This window comes from Cygnus olor, chromosome 2, assembly GCF_009769625.2.
Source record: "Cygnus olor isolate bCygOlo1 chromosome 2, bCygOlo1.pri.v2, whole genome shotgun sequence".
In the NCBI taxonomy this organism is placed as follows: domain Eukaryota; kingdom Metazoa; phylum Chordata; class Aves; order Anseriformes; family Anatidae; genus Cygnus; species Cygnus olor.
Window position 1 is genome coordinate 80,685,384 of NC_049170.1, and position 19,128 is coordinate 80,704,511.

The window sequence follows — 19,128 nt, forward strand, 5'->3', positions numbered from 1 at the left end:
CAAAAAAGTTTTTCAGATGACAAAATTAACAATAAATTTTTAAAGTGTAAAAGCATCTTTTTTTTTTTTTCTAAAAGATTTTAACATTTTTTCTACTGAATTTGAATTTTAAAAAGAGTTTTCAGATGAACAGAACAGTTTGTAAATCTTCCTTGTGAAATAAAGTTTTGTTTTTGTTTTCTTTTGGTTTATTTCATTCACGGAAAACAAAGGCATTTGGCTTTAGGTAAGCCTGAAATTTCTTCTTATTGTGTTTCAGCCCCTAAACAAAAATATCAATTACGTGTATTGAACAGCTTGACCTTCACTGTTAAGATGTGCCCACTGCTTGGTACCCTGTAGGCAGCGTAATTTGTAGCTTTCAGTGAAACAGGCAGGAAGGCCACTGATATTAGGTAAATTTCTCTTTTAAGGCACATCCCCAATATGTTGTTGTTGTGTTAAGCAGAATTCTGTTCCACTTTGCTTTGGAAAGCTGTCACCTTTAAAGAGCCAGCAGCTTGTACTGGAAGGGTTTCATAAAGCTGATATCATTACTTATGAAAGTCAACAAATTTCTTGATGGTGATTCAATGTACCTCTTCCATGCAAGCTTGCAAACTTTCCTCTGTCACAGTCTTCTCTATGAATTAAAAGGAGTGCTAGATTGTCTCCTCTGTGTTTTGCAGACTGAAACTAAACCAGTGCAAATGATGAATCTGGAAGCTACTTTTTGCCTGGGCTATGTAAAAGAATTAAATGTTGCGATTCTTGAACTTCCGTGCCTTAACAAACATATAAGCATGCTCATTCTGCTGCCCAAAGACATTGAAGATGAGACAACTGGCTTGGAACAGGTGAGAGTAAAAAACAGTATTGATATAATGCTTGTAAAAAAAGAAAAAAAAAAGCTATGTAGAAGGAAACCAAAACTAAGTTTCCTCAGAATTTACCTTCTCATTCTGCTTTTTTCCTTATCATATTTGTAATATCGTAATTTCTGCTTTGGACAAGTATGAGGCCATGACAAAGGCTTTGTTTTAGGTAGAGTATGCACAGAAGACAGTATAAAGTACAGAAGGTGCACACGATGAACTTTAAGTAAATACAGATTCCTTGAAAATCTGGCCTAAAGATTTAATTTGCATTTTAAGATTTTTGCTCTTACAGTGCTTAAAGTCATATTTACTAGGTATTCAGTAGTGCTGTCTTTATTTATTCCGCTGTCCTCATTTTTTTCAGCTGTCATGTATCAGTGATTTATTTTACTAAGACCTTACACTTTTCTAAATTTTAGTTTGAGCAGAGGTGTCTTTAATAGAGGCCTTTGAATTACAATTGCACAACAAATTTGAAAGAAAATAAGTCATTTCCTAAAGAAAAAATATTTCATTTATCATTTCTCTGTAAATATTATAGAACATATTTTCACCTCTCTTCAAAGTTTAAGGAGCAAGACAGATGATTGCGCAGGTCTCGTTTGTAATTTGCTGCAAGTGTCCATACATTTTCAAGGCAGGAGGAATCTGTCCTTAGAGCTGTAAGATACTTTCATATATAGGAATAAATTACAGAATATGCATGTTTTAAAATCCAAGCGAGTCCTTTCCTGATAGCAATTTGTTTTGGCCCCAAATTCTGCCTCCTCTTTCCCCAGCTTTAAAAATTGTTCAGTCAGCAGCATCATAGATCAAGAGCAGGCTCTGTATTTGGAGTCATTTTCTGTCCCAAATACCAGCAATTTCATTACTCTATAGGGTCATAAACTGAGACTTTTGGATCTGCCAGTCTGCTGTGTGTAACCTGGGTAGGGATTGTCTTGGATTCCTTCATGTGGTCGTTGAGATGATTGCATAGCAAAAGTTTGTAAGGGGCACATTCAATAGAGTTGTTCTGGAAGCCTATCCTATGAATTAAATCATATTTACAACAATATAACTACGAGTATAAAATAATCCTGAATGCTACCATTGTGAATTCAAAAGCAAAAGTTGCCTTTTGGTCTTTTTTGTGTGTGTGTGTGTGTGTGTGTGTGTGTGTGAGTGGTGAGTTCAGGAATGGTCTTTTTGTTCTCATTTTCCTTAGACTGCATATTAATTTCTTTTGTTCCTTTATGTCTTCAGCTGGAAAAGGCACTCACCCCCGAGACACTATTACAGTGGACCAATCCCAGCATGATGGCCAACACCAAAGTGAATGTATTTCTTCCAAAATTTAGCGTGGAAGGTGATTACGACCTGAAGCCACTTCTGGAAAGCCTGGGCATGACAAATGTCTTTAATGAGAGTGCATCAGATTTCTCTGAGATGTGCGAGACCAAAGGTGTGGTTTTGTCAAAGATCATCCACAAAGTCTCCTTAGAAGTAAATGAACAAGGTGGTGAGTCTCTAGAGGTACCAGGATATCGGATTCTGCAACACAAAGATGAATTCAAAGCTGACCATCCGTTTATCTTTTTGTTCAGGCACAACAAAACTCGCAACGTGATTCTTTCAGGCAGATTCTGTTCCCCTTAAGGAGGGCATTTTAATTATGAAAAAGCACAATTACATTTATGGTGATGCATGTTCCTGTAAAGCTTGGCGTCCTGACTATCACCTTTGAAAGGAAATCTAAGAGGTTCATATATCAGCAGGGTAATACTATGTACTCTACATATGCAGCACAACTCGTTTCTCTCTTTTTGCTTCATCCCCTTAAGCTGAAGGATTCCCACTGTGGAGAACACATGATATGTTACCAAGTATCCCAGCCTCAGCCACAAGTATATTTTGTTCCTCCATGACATCTTTCTCTCAAAACAAAGTGAACTGAGAGCCTATTTTTGAAAGACAGAGAGTTGGGAGGGGCTCTGGGAGGAAGAGCTTCATTCCACTCTCCCTTGAGACCCACACTCTGTGGATTCCTACTGCCGAAAAGGGGAAAACATGGACACGTGGTGCGATAGCCCTCCTCTTGTACCTGGCTACAGTCTGGTGGTCCAGGGTGCCCTGCTGGACCCTGCTAACGTACAGTGAAGCAGTGCAGCTAGCACCAGAGATCACATCTGTGAAACAGCAGCTGCACCTATGGATGCAAGAGGCAATGAGAATATACACCTAGAACACTCTTCTGCATGAGCTACATCAGTTCATAGGCTGGGGAGTTTGGACTCTACTTTGTGGGACTTTTTCATTCATTCTCCTTCAGACATGGCAGAGGGGACTAGTTCACTGCAGCTAAGAGGAGCCCTGTTACATATATCCTGAGAAAAAGAAAGTTATGCAATTCTATCATAGAAATCGGATGGATTAATACTAGAAGTGCCACACTTTTCAGGCACAGATTATTTGTCAGTTCTAGTTCTGGATTCAGCATTAAAGGAGTCTCCACACAATTACTTAACCTCAGAGGTACAAGAAACAAGGACATCGACTTGAGTGAGATTAACACGGTAATTACCAGTCTACAAATTCCATATGAAATCATGGTAATTAGATTTCATTTCTATCTAAAGACTTCCTGCTGCATATGTTCAGTACTGATTTACCTAACCACTGTTCAGAATAAAGCACTACAAAACCTGTGTCAAATGTCTGCAGTACCTCCAGTGTCAGTCTGTTGTCATTCACTCTTGACCTTCAATAGGTGATAGGAACTGAAATGAACAGACTTGCTTAGATAATAAAAAAAGAAAACTAAATCTGTGTCTGAATTGCCCTTTTGGACCACATGATAATAGCTCACAGTAAAGATTATGTTGCTAGCTGGTCAAAATATATAGTGAATTCAATTACGTATCCTCAAAAAGGGGTCATTTTAACTGAGTATTCCTCTTGGTTCTTCAATTTTGAAAGAAACTAGAAAGAGATTTCTAAATGGGAACATGCAACCTCTAGTACATATTCCTCTATTCTCTCACCAGAGAGCAGCACAGTGGCTATTATGAATTTGGAGAGAGTTCTGTTTGCTGTTTGACCTTACCAAACCATGAGTAGCCTTTAGTGACAATGATTAAGTGCTTTCACCAGTTTGCTTCCTGCGGGCCTTTAATGGGATCTAACATATTTTAATATCAGAGGGTTAACTGGAGTCATTGACCCATATCTTTGAAGATATTGAGGGGACTAACTCCCACCAAAAACAATGGGAGGTGAGTCCATGCAGACATCTGGGGGTCTTCACTGATGTTTATCAAGTGTTCCAAAACATGGATAGAAATCAGAGGAAGAACGCAATACATAACAATTAGTTTTCAGTCCATTCTGTCTAAGAGGGAATTGCTTGCAAAGATCTTTACTAGCTCAATAGCTTCAGTGCTAACTGAGTGTCTGGAAAATGTTTTATATGCTCCATCATAGTCTGATCTGTTTTAGAGGGTGGGATTGGAGTTATGTAGAGTTGTCATCACTGTGGTGTCTACTGATTCTCCCATAGGTCAGGGCATCATGCATGGGGTTGACAGCAGCTGACTAGCAGTTTCACAGGCAGTCTGTATGTAGGTAAGGTGGACTACTTGCCTGCCATCTGTACAGTTTGTCTGTATTCGGACAGTGACTTGTGGTCTAGTAGTTCCAGGTATCCAGCAGGCTGTATCCCACTTACTGCTACTATTGCGAGACTGATGAAAACCTCTGGCAGATCTCCCCATCCCTCTTTTTCTGCCTGGATGAGATTTCCTGAAGGAGAAAAGCCCAGATATCACTCTCTCAGCCTTTCCAGATTCCGAAAATATTCCAGTGCGGGAGCCAGTCTTCATTCAATGCAGCTCGTACTCTGTTTAACAGCTGATCAGATCGCTTACTGCATCCACACACATTTACGTAAGCACATCTTCTCAGGGACCTCCTTGTCGATGCCTTTGCCAGGAAGGGCTATCCCATGAAAGCACGCAGGAGCGCTGCCTCAAGGTGCGGCCTATCTTTCTTCAGCTCCTGACTAATGCCAAGGTATCCCAGCCTATGCAAGGCAAGCAGATATTTCAGATAAGAAGCTATCTTAGCCTACAGAAGGCAAACCCATTTACTGGTCGTGAAAAGCTCTGGTTCATTTTCCACTTCTGCTTCTTCTCTCTACATTTTGCCATATTTCTTATTTCCTACTAGCAGGCCCAAACGGGCCTAGAGTAATGTTTAATCATGCTTTGTTAATACTATATAATATGCCAATGCCTAGTAAATGAGTTCAGATAAGATGTTAGGCTTGCACCACAGCGTAGTCTTAAGAAGCCAAGCATAGATGGTGACCAGATCAGCTACGGCACAAACTAAGGCCAAATAGCCCATGGTGGGCCAGAAAGTGCAGTTGCAGGTAGAGTTGTGATGATCTGTGTTCATGAGCCCCTGAAGCCTCATGCTTTTAGTGTACTTGACCCTGTATAGCCAAAAAGGAGAGCTACGCAGTAATCCTTGTTCTATTTAGAAACTGCACTCAAGTGTGCCAGTCCTGTTTCCTAGACACTTCCCGTCCTGTGGACATTTAGAAGTCCCAATGTAAAACCTATTTATCTTGCCGCATGTGAGGGAGAGGTATCAGAAGGGCTCCTGCTGATGTGAGAAATGCCATTACGGAGTATTGTTCAGTTCTGCCCATTCTGGCCTCTGGGCCATGGGCAAGAAATTGCATGGGAGGACATGGGAAAACGTGTGTGGGAGCTTGTGTATAGAAATGCTTACGTGCTGGAAGGCGTTGGCTACAATGGAGAAAGTGAACATAAGTGAGGGCTTGCTCAGACTGCCAAGTTACTCCACCTCACCTTTCAACACAGCATTGCTATCCAATGATGGGTGGCTGGCCTGATGGAAAAAAGCAAGCCACAGCTGGCTTTTGCAGGCAGTTGCAAACTGCAGTGTTATGTGTCTAGTCACCTCACCACTTGTTCGGCTGTACAGTCATTACTCACTTCCTGCTCCCAGCGTTTTGTAGAAGAGAGCCAATACGTTTTAATGTGTTGTGGTAGCAGGAACTGTTTATGGAGAAGGGCAGTGGGTTTTGGAACTTGAAAAATGCTGCATACAAACAATTAGCCTCACTGGAAAAGCCATGCAGTTTCGAACTCCTAAGGGCTTAGAAAAGACAGAATTTGCAGCTATGGTGACATGTCCTGAGGCAAAGGGGTTAAGCGGATGGCAAGGGAGTTCTGAGGGAATACACAGAGTAAATAAAAGCAACAAGTGGAGGAACAGTGTTATTAAAAGAGGGACGGAGAAAGCACAGAGTCTGGAAGAAGGAAAGTAGTGAACGATACTCAAAAATAGTCACTGGAAAATAGCTAGGACTCATAAAGGCAGAAGAAGATAAGAGATGTGGAGAACAGAAGGGGTAAGGCAATATATGGAAAGAAATATAAATAAATTCAAAATAAATAAATAAAAAAGATAAAGAAATGAGCAAGAAGATCAAAAAAAAAAAAAAAAAGCCCTACAGAAACATGAAGGATGGAAAAGCAAACAAAGTGCATAGCAAATGGAATCAAAAAAAAAAAAGTGAGGAAAATAATACAAGAAAAAGAACGCCCATTTTATTACCATATTTCACATTATTTATGAATCCTTCTTTTCTGTTGGGCTGTGGAGCCTTGGCAGCTGGGCTGAGCCCTTGCAGAGAGACAGGGCGGAGCAAAGCTGGTGCGAGCTGGGCTGGAGGCAGAGTGGTCCAGCTTCACCCCTGCACCTGGAAGGACAGTGTGGGAAGGGCAAGACAGGGCTGGGAGACCTTCCTTCTTTCTCCTTTCTCTCCTCACAACATCTGATCCCTCAAATATCTTATGAATCCAAATACAGTTTTATGCTTGATAGGAAAAAAAGTGAGAAAGACAGAAAAATTTCAGTGTTGCAACGACACGTACAGCCCAAGAGGACTTTTAACCCCTGAATCCTGCTGCCCTAACCCAGTGTTGCAGCAGAGCTCAGTGGTGCTGGTGAGGAGAGATCAAATACTTGTGCAGCTCCATGCTTCCCATCTCTTTGCTTGCATCTCACCGCATGCTGGGGACATAAGCTATGTGATCAGCCTCTCCTGGCCACCTTTCATTCTTAGCTCCAAAGATTTAAAAGAATACCCCCTGGCTGGGGATTCCTTTTACAGTTCAAGGAAATACTTCTTCCCCTCTCTAATTAAAATCCTTCCAAACACATAAAGCTGGCTCTGTACCTGAGAGAGAGAAATGGCTGCAGGCAACACAAAGCTCACGTGTTTCCCATTCATGTGCTCTATGTCTGCCAGTGAGCTTAGCTCCAAACACCGGTTCTCTGAATCCTGGCACGAACCCTGCACATCCCAGTGTCCAGCCCAGACCCCACCACATTCACAGGGGACTATATACAGCAGTACAGCCACGGATCTCTAGCTTTAATGCTCAGTGTGCCAGCTGAAGATGACTTGGCTCTGCAGTCAGGAGATGTTGCCCATAGATATCTCCTGCCAAACTCGTTGGGCAGCTTTGAGAGAAGTGCTGTTAGCATATTGCTAGATATAGGTTTCCTGGTCTTCTGCAGGAAACTGCATGATGACATTTGCATTAAATTACAACATGCTGCATTTATCAACAATTGGTTAGAGGCTGAACTTTCCCACAAGAGAGTGGGAGAAGTTTATAATACGATATTCACAGGGACGTGCTCCAGATCTCAGCAGTCGTGCTCTTCATTTAACCTCTTTGGCAAGAAGGTAAAAAATTATTTTTGCTTCAAAAATAACCTGTGATTTTTTTTTTCTTTGGCAGATCCAAAGCAGTCTAAAGGTTGGTAAAGTAAGCATAATGTTTACAGATGGGACAAAGAAGGAGATACTTTTACAGGTTAGAGGCAGCAAAAAGACAGTGCTAAAATTCAGGTGACTTAAGAGCTACCACAAAGGGAGGTGGTCTTCAGTGGGAGGTAGCTGGGAATTCACGAACACATTCCCAAAGCTATGAATCTAGAGCTGCCTGCCTAAATTTCACAGACTTTTGAAAATAAAATTTCTCCAGGGCCTCTCTGCCTGGTCAGAGAGCTATAATTGCCATGGGACTGATCAGCTAAGTGGTTTATACCAGAAGCAGGTGCTTTTCTGCCTAGGTCTCCAGAAGGGCTGAGGAGCAGGCTGTTTCGGAGCACCCCTACCCGCTCTGGTAGGAATGGGCTTCCCAGAAAGTGATGGCACTGATGACCTGAGCAACCTCACCTGCAAATTAAGAGGAACAGATGAATTTTCCCTCTTTGCTCACGTTTCTATGGCACGAGAAAAAGCCTTGAAATGTTCACTAGACAAGAGAGGGCATGCAAGTCTTTGGCTGGGTGCTTGGGTGTTTCCTCTGTACCCTGGTCCCTGCTGACAGGACTGTTTATGTCCTTAAACAATGACTATATAAAATAGGGAGGGTGGAGTATTTGTGTGTTTTGGTAGTGGGGATGTTAGTCTCCACTATCAACATATTCGCTCCTGGCTTTGGCGGTGGTGTTTAAAAGCAAGCTGAGAAGCCTATGCAACTGCACACAGGCATAGCAAACAGCTTGCCACTGTACGGCCCATAACAGGCCAACGTACATCCACGGCTGCTTATGCAGGAATAATTGGCCTAGAAAGAAGTAAAAAAGATATATCCTGGAGGTACAGACGTAAAATAATAGGAGCAGCCAGAAAAAAGCCCTTTCAGGTACAAAAGCAGCAGTGTTATGGGCTAAGATGTTTGGAAAATGGACTTGGTAACATTTCCCTTAAAAAGCTATTTTTTGCTGAAATGTGTTGGTTTATTATTTAAAGCATATTACTTTGGTAATGTTTTGTGTTGCATGGGGATGATTAGAATTTCTGTATCATACGAAATTTCATTTTTCTTATGAGTTGTTTGTCCCTTTAACCCCAAATGAGCAGAGATACACTTGGAAAAATTTTTGTATGAATGGTCATGAAAAATTAGAAAGTAACTTCTACCAATCATAGATTTTGCATGTGAGGAGTCTGTATTCTCTCTCATGTTCTCCTTTTCTAGGATAGACACGTCATTTCTGCCAATTCTCTCTTCCTTTGCTTATGAGAAATAAATGTGCATTAAAGCACCTTCATGGGAGGCAGAGTAAATAAGCACGCAATGGGAATTATCATGCAGCACCAGGGAAAACAGGTTCCCTCTTTCTTTACCTTGTATTAAATACAGAATTACCTTAAAAAAAACTGGCTACCACTCTTCTAGCATCCACACCTTATTTACTGCCTCCTCCTGTTGACTGCATAATATAATCTAATACACCTATAATTATGACAGTTTTGAGCACAGATTTTTATTCTTTGAGGATTTTTTTTCTTGATTTCATCTACCCTTAGCTTAAAACAAACTCTAAAGAGAGAACAGAGTGTGAATAGCTGTAGAAAAGGACTGTTCTCCGTTTCAGAGCCATGGAAGAAGTTTTATCACCTTTACACACACCTTTCTGGTGTATGGTTGTTTCTTCAGACAGAGGCTCTTTTCCTGGGTAGCTTCTTGTGACGTATAACAGCGCCAGCAATTTCCATCTGCTGGACTATGTTAACGCTAATGAGCCATCATGCAAAGCATCTCCCTTCATCAGCTGTAAAGCAGCAGCCCTGCTTGCTGTCTCTGCACCATCGCTATTGTTCTGTGCAAACACTTTCTGCAGAATGGCAGCTATGATTTTCCTGGAACGCTTCTTTTGATCTTACATTTTCTCTCCTTCCTACTCCAAGAGCTTTTCAGGGTAACATTTCCATCAGCTGTCCAACACTTAGGTGTTCTCCAAACTCCACTGTCCTCGTGGTAGCTCCAAAGCTCTCACTGACTGAATGATTACACAGACTATTTGCACGGCTTAATGATGTAAAAGTGCACCCTCCCCAAATTTACATTAGGAAAGTTCTCTAGTAAGAAAGCACCTCCTCCAGCCCACACCCCAGCTCCCTCCACTGTTGTGTTGGCAACTAGTTCACAGCTCAAAGCTGTGCAGTTGGCTGTAACGTTTGTCCCTGGACATCACTCTCATGATAGTCTGCTGCTCTTTCTAAACGAACAGACAGACACCTCTGTGTGCCAGATACTTGCTTTTAAAACCTGTTTCCAGCTCTTAGGCTCTCCCTCTGTGCTTGGCAGTCAGTGCTCTCCCTGTGGGGTGGGGTGGAGGTGCCTCCCTCCTGCTGAGGAAGTTCATTAACTCTTGTTGTCTTCTTGACTCCTCCTGAGGTCTGGACACACCTACAGTATGCATCATGACCTACATTCACAGTAAACATTTTCACAGGTCCATTTTAGATCTTTCACTGGCTCTGAAGGTGGAGCAATGCAGACTTAAACACCAAAGAAATGCTGAGTTTTGTTTTCAGAAGGTTACAGGTAATAGTTAATGAAGGTGGAAGAAAAGAGATATTATTGCTGCAATGCCTTTTTCTTGTGGTAAGATGACTATGCTGTTAAAAGGAAAATGAAAACAGCATTTCATCCAAGGCAACAAACAGCAGAGCTAGTGTTCTACAACAGCTGTTTTCAGACTTAATGAGATATAACTCATCCTTAATTTTCTTGTTCAGAGTATCTGTTTAGTGTTTCTCCTCTGTTTTGCCCATTTGTATTAGGTGTCTATACAAAACACTTCTGGACTTCAGGGTAAACCAAATGTCTCAGTATGAAACGTGAACTTTTTATTTCAACATCACAGGTTCCTTCCACAGAGCACCAGTCAGAAACATGGAGAAGTGTTTATTATCGCTGTGCTTTTCAAGCTAGGTAAAAGAAAGAAACATCTGCATTTGCTACACGTGGCACCTTCAACATATTCAGCAACTTGACTTTTCAGCTCTTCCAAGCCACCGCAGCAATCCGTCTGAGGCTAAGCCTGTTTTCTTAGGGGCTGAGTTCATTCCCATTGTCTGGCACTTGCTGCGAGCTAAGATGGTTTGCGCAGACAATTGCTGCAACTCTGGTGAGCCACAGCGACTTGTTACACCCCGGTAACTTCTCCTAGTGCCTGAGCCCCGGCTTCTCATGCAAAGTCTGTGTCTGGCTCATGACTGAGGGAGAGTCAGCGTGCGGTCTGCATCCTTGGCACAGGACTGAGAAGGAGCGCCTGCTGTGCCATGGCTTTCTGCGGGCGGTGGGCACAATCAGCTGGCTGTGCGCTCACCCACCTTTGCAGCTGAGAGGAGCTCTGGCAGCTTGCTGTGGACCCAGCCCCAGCTTGTCCCAAAGCAGGCTGAAAGCTAAAGCCAGCCAGGCCTGCGTTGTGGGAGACATGAGGGCTTTCTCTCCATACTCTGGCTGGGTATTTTCCCCTAAATAACGTATCTTTCTGGAACACAGGCCACAACTACTTATCTCTGCGTCTGCAAACAAGCATGAGTATATGCTTTGCTTTTCATATTTTTCTGGTGTGCTGTCCAGAATATCACTTGCTGGACTCTAAAACTGATGTGGTTCTTTTTTTTTTTTTTTATTTTTGTATAATATTTTGAGAAAAGCTTGTGTGCTCCCACTGGTATCCACACAACAGCTTTACAGTTCTTTCCCTAAAGGACTAGTAAGGGCTTTCTAAAACCCTTGTTTTTTCAGATAGCTTCCTGCTTGCAAGGACCAAGCTGGAACTTGGTCCCAAATTGTTCTTAACAGAGTGGATTTAATATAAATGAGGTATGGGAAAGGTATCAGACAGTTGTACTTCTAGTACAAGAGAAAAATGTGGCACAGATCTTGTCATGTAATTGAACAGGAACTCACAGACTGTTTTTTGGGGCTGCTGAGCTCTTGCTGAGTTTGGAAAGTTCCGTCACTTATCCTTCTGAATCTGTGGTTCCTGGCAAATCCATGGGGACAGAAAAAGTGTATTGCAAACTGTTCATGTTTCCATATGTAGTATAGTCTCCATAGCTGCTAAGGACCCCTCTTCATATATGAAAACTTTTAATTCACAGCAATTTTATTTTTATAAATCTGTTGTTTGAATCTGTCATACTGCAGCTCAGGTAACAAGACATGGTTATATGCCTGGATAATTTCTGTCACCTTAATCTGTCACTAATCATTTGTTGTTACAAGAGGAAAGAGTTGATAGAACTGTATACATCAAACCAGTCTGCAGAAGGAAAATCCACAGCTGACTGATTTCAATACCACAACCTCTCTCTTACAGAAGAAATAAGATGCACCGTGGGTTAAGAGAGAAAAACAGTCCTTTCTAACTGTGGGTCCCTTTCCCAGACCCTGCTGTGTCCATGTGAGCATAGACTGGCAGATGTGTGCAAAGACTGTTGTTTCAGAATGTATCAAACTTCTGTTATTTGGCAATCAGCTATGGGATGGTCCTAGGGCAGACAGATGCTTTGCAGTGTGATCTAGCTAAGCAACAAGTGCATTACATTTCTCCTTTTTTTTTTTTTTTTTTGTTCCCAGTCAGCTGCTGGCTTCACAATGAGCTCCATTTCCAGACCAATTACTGAGTTTTGCCTTGATCTCTATGATAAATTCAACAAAACAACAGAAGGCCAAAACATCCTTTTCTCTCCAACAAGCATCTCTATCGCCCTTGCCCTGATCCATCTAGGGACAAGAAACAACACTGCCGCTCAGATAGAAAAAGTAAGTACCAATGAAACGCTCTGAGATGCTTCCACATAGCTTGCTGTTCCCTTAATGGAAACGCTGGGCATTTTCTTAAGCACAACGTGCGCTTAGGAAACAAGCATGAACACAGGCTCAGGTGCTGTCTTCAGAGCCGTGCTTGGAGTGCCACGATCCCTGCCATCTGCCTGTATGAGTTGCTGCATGCTCCTGTGCAAATTCAGGGATGTGGGGCAAGAGCTGAATGCAGGGAGTTGGTACACCACAGCAGGGCACTCTGGTCTTTCCCCAGCCTGCTGCCAGAATGTCAACCTTGGTTTCAAAATTTCGGACAGGTGCTTTCTCTTGTGGTTGCTCTGAGATCCCTGGAAGTGTGTGTGCAGGCAGGCAGGCACAGTCTGACTGCTGGGTCACCTGCGGCCAAGGGAGACGTGTCCTCCTTATGAGGTTCCCAGAAACTTCTGCTTAAATGTATAGGAAATCAATGTATTTGTACAATGATCATGTATCAATGATCCAGTATTCCTCATAAAAAAAAAAAAAAAAAAAAAAAAAAAAAAACAAACTTTACTTTGTACACTGCAACATTATTATTATGGAGAAGTATCTGGAAATTTTTCAGTGAGATATTTGCACAGTAGAAACAAGGTCCAGTTTCCATCAAGAGCACTATGGTTTTGATACATTTCCTAAGCTGATGAAAAGATTATAAATGATTGTAATAGGCCAGTTTTGTGTGCAAAGCAAAGCATCTTTGTCTCTCTGCCTGAGGCGATTTTTCGTTTTGAAATTTTAGGTAACTGTAGCATTAAAAATGCAAACCACACATAAACATTTTGAGGTGGAGGACAGTAGCATTTTGGGGACTAAATTTGTTGGTTCACTAACAGAGATGTGAATTTAACATGAATAAATGGACAATTTCAAGTCTGTCTTTTCAGCCTGACTGAAGCTGAGAAAACATCTTTCATAAAACACCATTTATCCATGACAGCACAGCGAATCTTTCAAACAAGGAAAATGCATTTATCCCAGTTACAATTGCCTTAATTTGGCCTCTTCAATTTTAGGTGCTCCACTTCAGCAGTGCTGCGGGAAGAACGGGCCTTGGATCTGAGCTTGAGAGTGCAGCCCCGGAAAACAAGCCAGAACGAAGCCAGGAAGGACGGTCTTCCCTCTCCTCCCAGGTAAGTCCTGGGATGCGTAGCACAGGAGCCTTTTCTTCACTTCATGGTAACTAGATATAAAGCACCACAGACTTCCACTGGAGGGAGTCAAGATCACACGCAGAAAGTCTGTCTGATCCGCTCGGAAACGCCTGACACATGGCGTTACCTTCTTGCGGGCCAGGCCTTCTATGAAGTCAATACCAAAGCCTCCAGACAAAGGAGGATCAGGCTTCAAAGTTTAGATTAGTTGACTATAGCTTAGCTGGATTTAAAAATCGACATAACGGTAATTAGCCCTATAATATAACCTAACTAGGATGCAAATTAACAACCAAAGCTATATTGAGGAATCCTTACAATTACTGTGTTTGAAATATTCCTAGTGTAACACAGATGGGAATCTTAACCACGAAGCATTCCATGCACTGCTTCTACAACTACAAAACCTTGGCAAAAGCTACGTGTTAAGCCTGGCCAGCAATCTCTTTATACAAGAAAAATTCGAACTGAAGCAGGTAAGTTACCTACATCTCATGACTGCTGTGGCCTGACCGCCAGCTTCCCTGTAACCATAAGCCTCACTGTTGCTCCCTCATGCGTATTTTTGAGCACCTGACGTTCTTTTGGAGCTGTGCCTCTTAAGGCTGTTGGGGAAGGAAGAGACAAGAGTGTCAGCTTGCAAGGCTTCTGTTTAAAAAATAAAATAAAAAAATCAGCCTGTGGATATCAATGGCTGTAGAGCAAAAAAATAGAGCAGGAGGCTTTTCACCTTTGACATATGTCTACCCTCAGCCAGAGGTATGACCATGGCCAAAAATGGCCTATTCAAGCTATCCGCAAGCTGCTTATGGGATATCTAGCCCTTTATATCTTTGCTTTGCTGTTTTTTGTTGTTGTTTTCTGCTGAATGATTTGGTTACTGAGCATCAAACAACACATCTTGCACTTTATTTATTTATTTATTTATTTTTCTGGACCTCAGATATGCAGTTTTGCATGGGAAGACTTCTTGTGGCTTTCTTTGTATCTATTGGCATTTTTTTGCCTATGCATTAGAATAATTATCTCTTCTTCAAAGATTTTCTGAATTAACTTTTGATAATTGATGTTTCCAAAGCAAAATTTTGTTGTATGGAGTCAACAAGACTGGCACCATTTCTAAAATAGTTCTGAATCATTCATTTGTTTGGAAATGGAAAAAATGCTGAACAGATTTGACTAACTTTTATTTTGTTTTACAGAAATATCTAATGTGCAGTAAGAAACTGTATGGAGCAGAGCTGCAAACAGTGGACTTTCAAAGGGATCTTGAAGCAGCCATACTAAAAATTAATGCTTGGGTTGAAAATAAGACACAAGGTAAAACAAAGCAAAACCAAAAGCTATGCTATCAACGTCTGTGCAGAGTCAAAACTCCGCAGCTGAGCTTAGTGCAAAGGGAAAGATACACTTATGTAAACAGAAATAAGTGATTAATGGTGCTGTCTTCTTTCCAATGGAAGGGTGCCACCTGGCACATATATATTGTTACTGATGGCCCAGAGTTGGGTAGGACAGTGGTCCCATGCCCCTTCCTGCTCCAAACAGGCCACTGCCAGGTAATGTTGCTGAGGAATTTACCATTTGTTTCCCTACGTTGTCCCAGTCCTTTAAACAAACAACGAGTTGGATTTCTAAGGTTCTCCATAGCTAACTTCACAGACAAGTAATTAAATCTCAATCCAGAGTCTTAACAACAACTAACAAATACTTGTGTTTTCCAAAATTTCCTTTAGGTAAAATCAAGGAACTCTTTGCTTCTGGAATGATTGATATGAATGCACTTCTGGTGCTGGTGAATGTAATCTACTTCAAAGCATCCTGGGAACACAAGTTTGAGGGAAAAAATACAGTTCAGAGAGATTTTAAACTGAATCAGGTACATCTGCCTCCTGTAAATCTCAACATTATTTACCCTAGACACTGTGAGCATTGTAGCAAGCATAACCGAGAAGCACAATATCCAGGGGGTTCAGCTGTGCTGTGAGGAAGGCGTGAGTGTGCTGAGAACTTAACCTGCCTCTCCTGTTGGGCATAGATAGCAGGAGGGCTTTTCACAGGAAAACATAATCTTTACTGAAAAAAACATGCAAGCCTCAGAAATTGCAACAACTCAGGGTTTTGCTTCAACAACTGGCAAAACACAAGTGTAAGCCCTGATCAGCGCTTTTGAACCAAGTAGTCATTACATGGATGGAGGCCAGTTCTAAAATCCCATTTCATACTGGCTCCAAGGGGTCATCTTGGCTTTAACAAGGATTGGCCATCCTGGTTCAATACATTTTAACATGAGCTATGCATTTGATAGGTTAAAACAAACAAACAAACCAAACAAACTAGGCCAGATATTAAGAAGCTACAAATATGCAGACTAAATTTAAAAATATGAGAAATTCTCATAGGGTATTTTGTTTTATTTATAGTATTTGCAATGTTTAAAAGTTTATTTTCAATATATTTTAATTTTTAGTCCCCTTTTCCATTTTTTAGTCCCTTATGTATATCAACAAAGCATTCCCTGTTTAACTCAGGTATTGTCAATATGATTGCCAAGCAAACTCCTTAACAAGCACATTCTTCCAAGTATTGTGCAATTTGTCTAACAGATGTCTTCAGAAAAGACATTCAGCCCTTTTCCTTTCATTTAATTCAGTTTTAAATTCTTTCCATATGTTTCACTAATATTCTATTAGTTCTCATCTCCAACAAAAACAAACAAAAAAAGACAAAACCAAACAAACCCACAAAGAACACAGATTTAGTTCTGATCTTAGGTTGAGGAGCTTTGTATGGGTAAAAGTCTCTTTCATGTGTTTCTTATTTATCAAAACAAAAGGCCAGGAAAGCATATACTGCTAGTTATAGTGTTGCATTGCATTGTTAAGAGGACAGTAAGAAACTGTAATATTGGTGACTTATATTTGTGACATATTTTGAAATATTTAAGATGTGGCTTTGAATACAGAAATTGAAAATGGCCTATGGCTGAGAACATCTGGAGCACTGCTGCAGTCAGAGAAACTATGAGATAGAGAGAAACTCTACATATTTTTCTTCATATGCTAATCAATATTAACAGGATTTTTTTCTGAAAATGTCATCTACTAATATGCTTCTTTCACTGCTTTAGAAGCTAGGTAAGAAGTTAGCTAACAGTAAAATGAAACCTGCGCCTTTATACACCTTTTGAACAACCCCATCACACACACATACACACACACACACACTAAAAAAAACAACTATGATTTTGCTCTTAACCTGTTACATCCTGCCTAAACAAGCTACCTGATAAATGCCAGCCTGATTCTTGTAGTGCTATTTCTTCTTTATCCCATTCCAAACTAAGACTTGCAAATCCAGTCAGCATCAGCTTGTTTGGCTGCACAGTAACAGTATTAAGCCACTTCACTAGCTGATCAATTGCAGGATTTTTTTTTTCCCTGTTTCTTTTTTTTCCCCTGGGAAAATTACCCCTTTATATATTCATGTCAAAGCTGATGTTTTGTGTGCCACTGTAGATGCAAGAAAATAAAAAAAATGTTTTGCCTAACAAGAATTACTGCTGCAAACCCAGACTTAAGTTTAAAGTTTTATTTTAAATAGAATTAATTTTCTTTTAAATAGAATGAGAGCAAGCCTGTGCAGATGATGTATCAGAAAGGTACGTTTAAATTAGGTTATATCGAAGAGCTGGGAACTCAGGTGCTTGAACTGCCTTACGCTCAGAAGTTACTGAGCATGATCATCCTGCTGCCAGGAGACATGGCTGATGGATCTGCTGGTGGGCTGGAACAGGTAAGGCTGGGGACTGTGGCTAAACTGGCCTGAAAGTTGGTTGTCTGGATTAAAGCTGGGCAAAAATCTAAACTTTTCAAAGCTGCTTACCTACTCTAAACTCTTTTAATTTCCTCATCTTCTAGATTGAAAGCACAATGACCTATGAAAATTTAATGCTGTGGTCTTCTTCAGAGCATATGTTTGAGACAACAGTGGAGGTGTACCTCCCCCGTTTCAAGCTCGAAGGCACCTTTGACCTCAATGAGGTATTAAAAGCGATGGGAATGACTGACATCTTCACTGAAAAAGCTGATCTTTCTGCGTTGTCACCTGTGAAATCTCTGGTGCTGTCAACTGTTGTCCATAAGACGTATGTGGAAGTCAATGAGGAAGGCACCGTAGCAGCTGCTGCTACAGGAGCGGTCATTGTGAGGAGGTCTCTTCCCCTCACAGAGGTGTTTATGGCTGACCACCCTTTCTTATTCTTTATTAGGCACAATCCCACCAATACTATTCTTTTCTTTGGTAAACTCTGCTCACCTTAAAATCAGGGCCATTTTCTAACATTGCAAGAAACACCTGGATGAAAATCAGAAATACTGTTTTTTCCCCAATGTGTTCTTAATCTTATGACAGCTAGCTTGTATTTCAAAGTAATTACTGCAACCAGTTTATCTTAGAACTGTCAATTAGATGCTCTACTGCTACTCTTAATGAATGGCAAATATTGATCTGAATCCAGAGTAAGAATAAATTTTCCCTTAACCTCACTGGATATCAAGAACAATTTGTTCGCATATGTTCGCAATAAGTCCGCATATGCTCCTGTATATGTTAGAGTTCTTCAGCACAGCCATGTGGTGTAGTACAGCACCTGCCTGGCAAAGGTGGAATTGGTATGCTGCTCCCTGAGAATTGTTTGTAATGATTATCAGTAACTGCCATTAAAAACAGAGTAGCTTTGCTCTATATTTTTTGATTCCTGGCCTGGTGGGTCCTGGCAAGCAGAGAGGTGTTTTGGAGATGCTTTTTCCTATCTACACACTTTTTCGTTATTTACACTGTGGTGAATCCTTTGCACAGTGGAGATCTCACCTTGATAACTACCTTTCCACAACAGTTACAAACAAGTAAGAGATACTTATTTACAGCAAATATACGTATTTACTGATAACTGTACCACTTTCTCTCCTGTGATGTATGCTGGATCTATCTTTGTGCTATTCTGTGCTATATAAAATGATATGCTAGAAGCAGCTTTGGCTTCATTTATTTATTTAGATATAAGCCTGCATCTAAAGTGCCATCTTACCAATTAGAATGATGGTATGTGACATGTACACCTTTCACAAGCCCTGGATTTATTTTGTGTGCATTTCTATTAGGATCATTGTTTTTTTATAACAGTAGAAATACTCTGGGAAAAGACAGGATTATACCCTTATGGATATCTCTAGAAGGGAGATGATTACAACAGTAATTGTGTATGCAGGAAGGCAAGACTTGGTTCCTCTTTTTACAGGACTTTTTTCTGCACTTTTTTGAAAAACAAAACAGAACACACCCTTACAGAATTGCAACATGGTTGAAGTCGCAAATGTCCTCTGGAGGTCATCTTGTCCAACCCTCCTGCTCATGCAGGGA

At 40.9% G+C, this 19,128-nt stretch overlaps 2 protein-coding genes and 1 long non-coding RNA gene across 6 annotated transcripts in view; 2 read left to right on the forward strand and 1 right to left on the reverse strand.

Moving 5' to 3' along the window:
- The window catches only part of SERPINB5 (serpin family B member 5), a 15,829-nt gene extending 12,278 nt beyond the window's left edge, over nucleotides 1-3,551 (forward strand). For both annotated transcript variants that reach the window (XM_040547971.1, XM_040547970.1), the window contains exons 6-7: nucleotides 669-836; nucleotides 2,103-3,551. In XM_040547971.1, the coding sequence (XP_040403905.1) occupies nucleotides 669-836; nucleotides 2,103-2,495 (561 nt within the window). In that variant the 3' untranslated portion in view covers nucleotides 2,496-3,551. The remainder of the gene's footprint in view (nucleotides 1-668; nucleotides 837-2,102) is intronic.
- LOC121065259 overlaps nucleotides 1-14,056 on the reverse strand; it is a 15,976-nt gene extending 1,920 nt beyond the window's left edge. Inside the window, exons 1-3 of the long non-coding RNA XR_005816962.1 lie at nucleotides 13,884-14,056; nucleotides 13,784-13,794; nucleotides 5,857-5,859 (exon numbers count right to left, since the gene is read on the reverse strand). This is a non-coding gene — a long non-coding RNA (uncharacterized LOC121065259). The remainder of the gene's footprint in view (nucleotides 1-5,856; nucleotides 5,860-13,783; nucleotides 13,795-13,883) is intronic.
- LOC121065257 (serpin B12-like) lies at nucleotides 6,575-18,737 on the forward strand. Of its 3 annotated transcripts, none has more exons than XM_040547967.1 (8): nucleotides 6,575-7,626; nucleotides 12,332-12,517; nucleotides 13,570-13,686; nucleotides 14,052-14,183; nucleotides 14,910-15,027; nucleotides 15,444-15,586; nucleotides 17,332-17,502; nucleotides 17,628-18,737. In XM_040547967.1, the coding sequence occupies exons 1-8, from the start codon at nucleotides 7,312-7,314 to the stop codon at nucleotides 18,027-18,029; spliced, it is 1,584 nt and encodes a 527-aa protein (XP_040403901.1). In that variant the 5' UTR covers nucleotides 6,575-7,311; the 3' UTR covers nucleotides 18,030-18,737. The 3 variants fall into 3 exon arrangements, with proteins under 3 accessions (XP_040403901.1, XP_040403902.1, XP_040403903.1); XM_040547968.1 differs by lacking the exon at nucleotides 6,575-7,626 and adding an exon at nucleotides 9,205-11,278; XM_040547969.1 differs by lacking the exons at nucleotides 6,575-7,626; nucleotides 12,332-12,517; nucleotides 13,570-13,686 and adding an exon at nucleotides 13,833-13,954.
- Nucleotides 18,738-19,128: the final 391 nt, after the last annotated feature.

Coding starts and splice junctions, on each gene's coding strand:
- LOC121065257 (XM_040547967.1), top strand. CDS start 7,312: ATGCTCAGTGTGCCAGCTGAAGATGACTTGGCTCTGCAGTCAGGAGAT. Junction 7,627..12,331: donor TTAACCTCTTTGGCAAGAAG/GTAAAAAATTAT, acceptor TTTTGTTCCCAG/TCAGCTGCTGGCTTCACAAT. Junction 17,503..17,627: donor CTGCTGGTGGGCTGGAACAG/GTAAGGCTGGGG, acceptor CTCATCTTCTAG/ATTGAAAGCACAATGACCTA.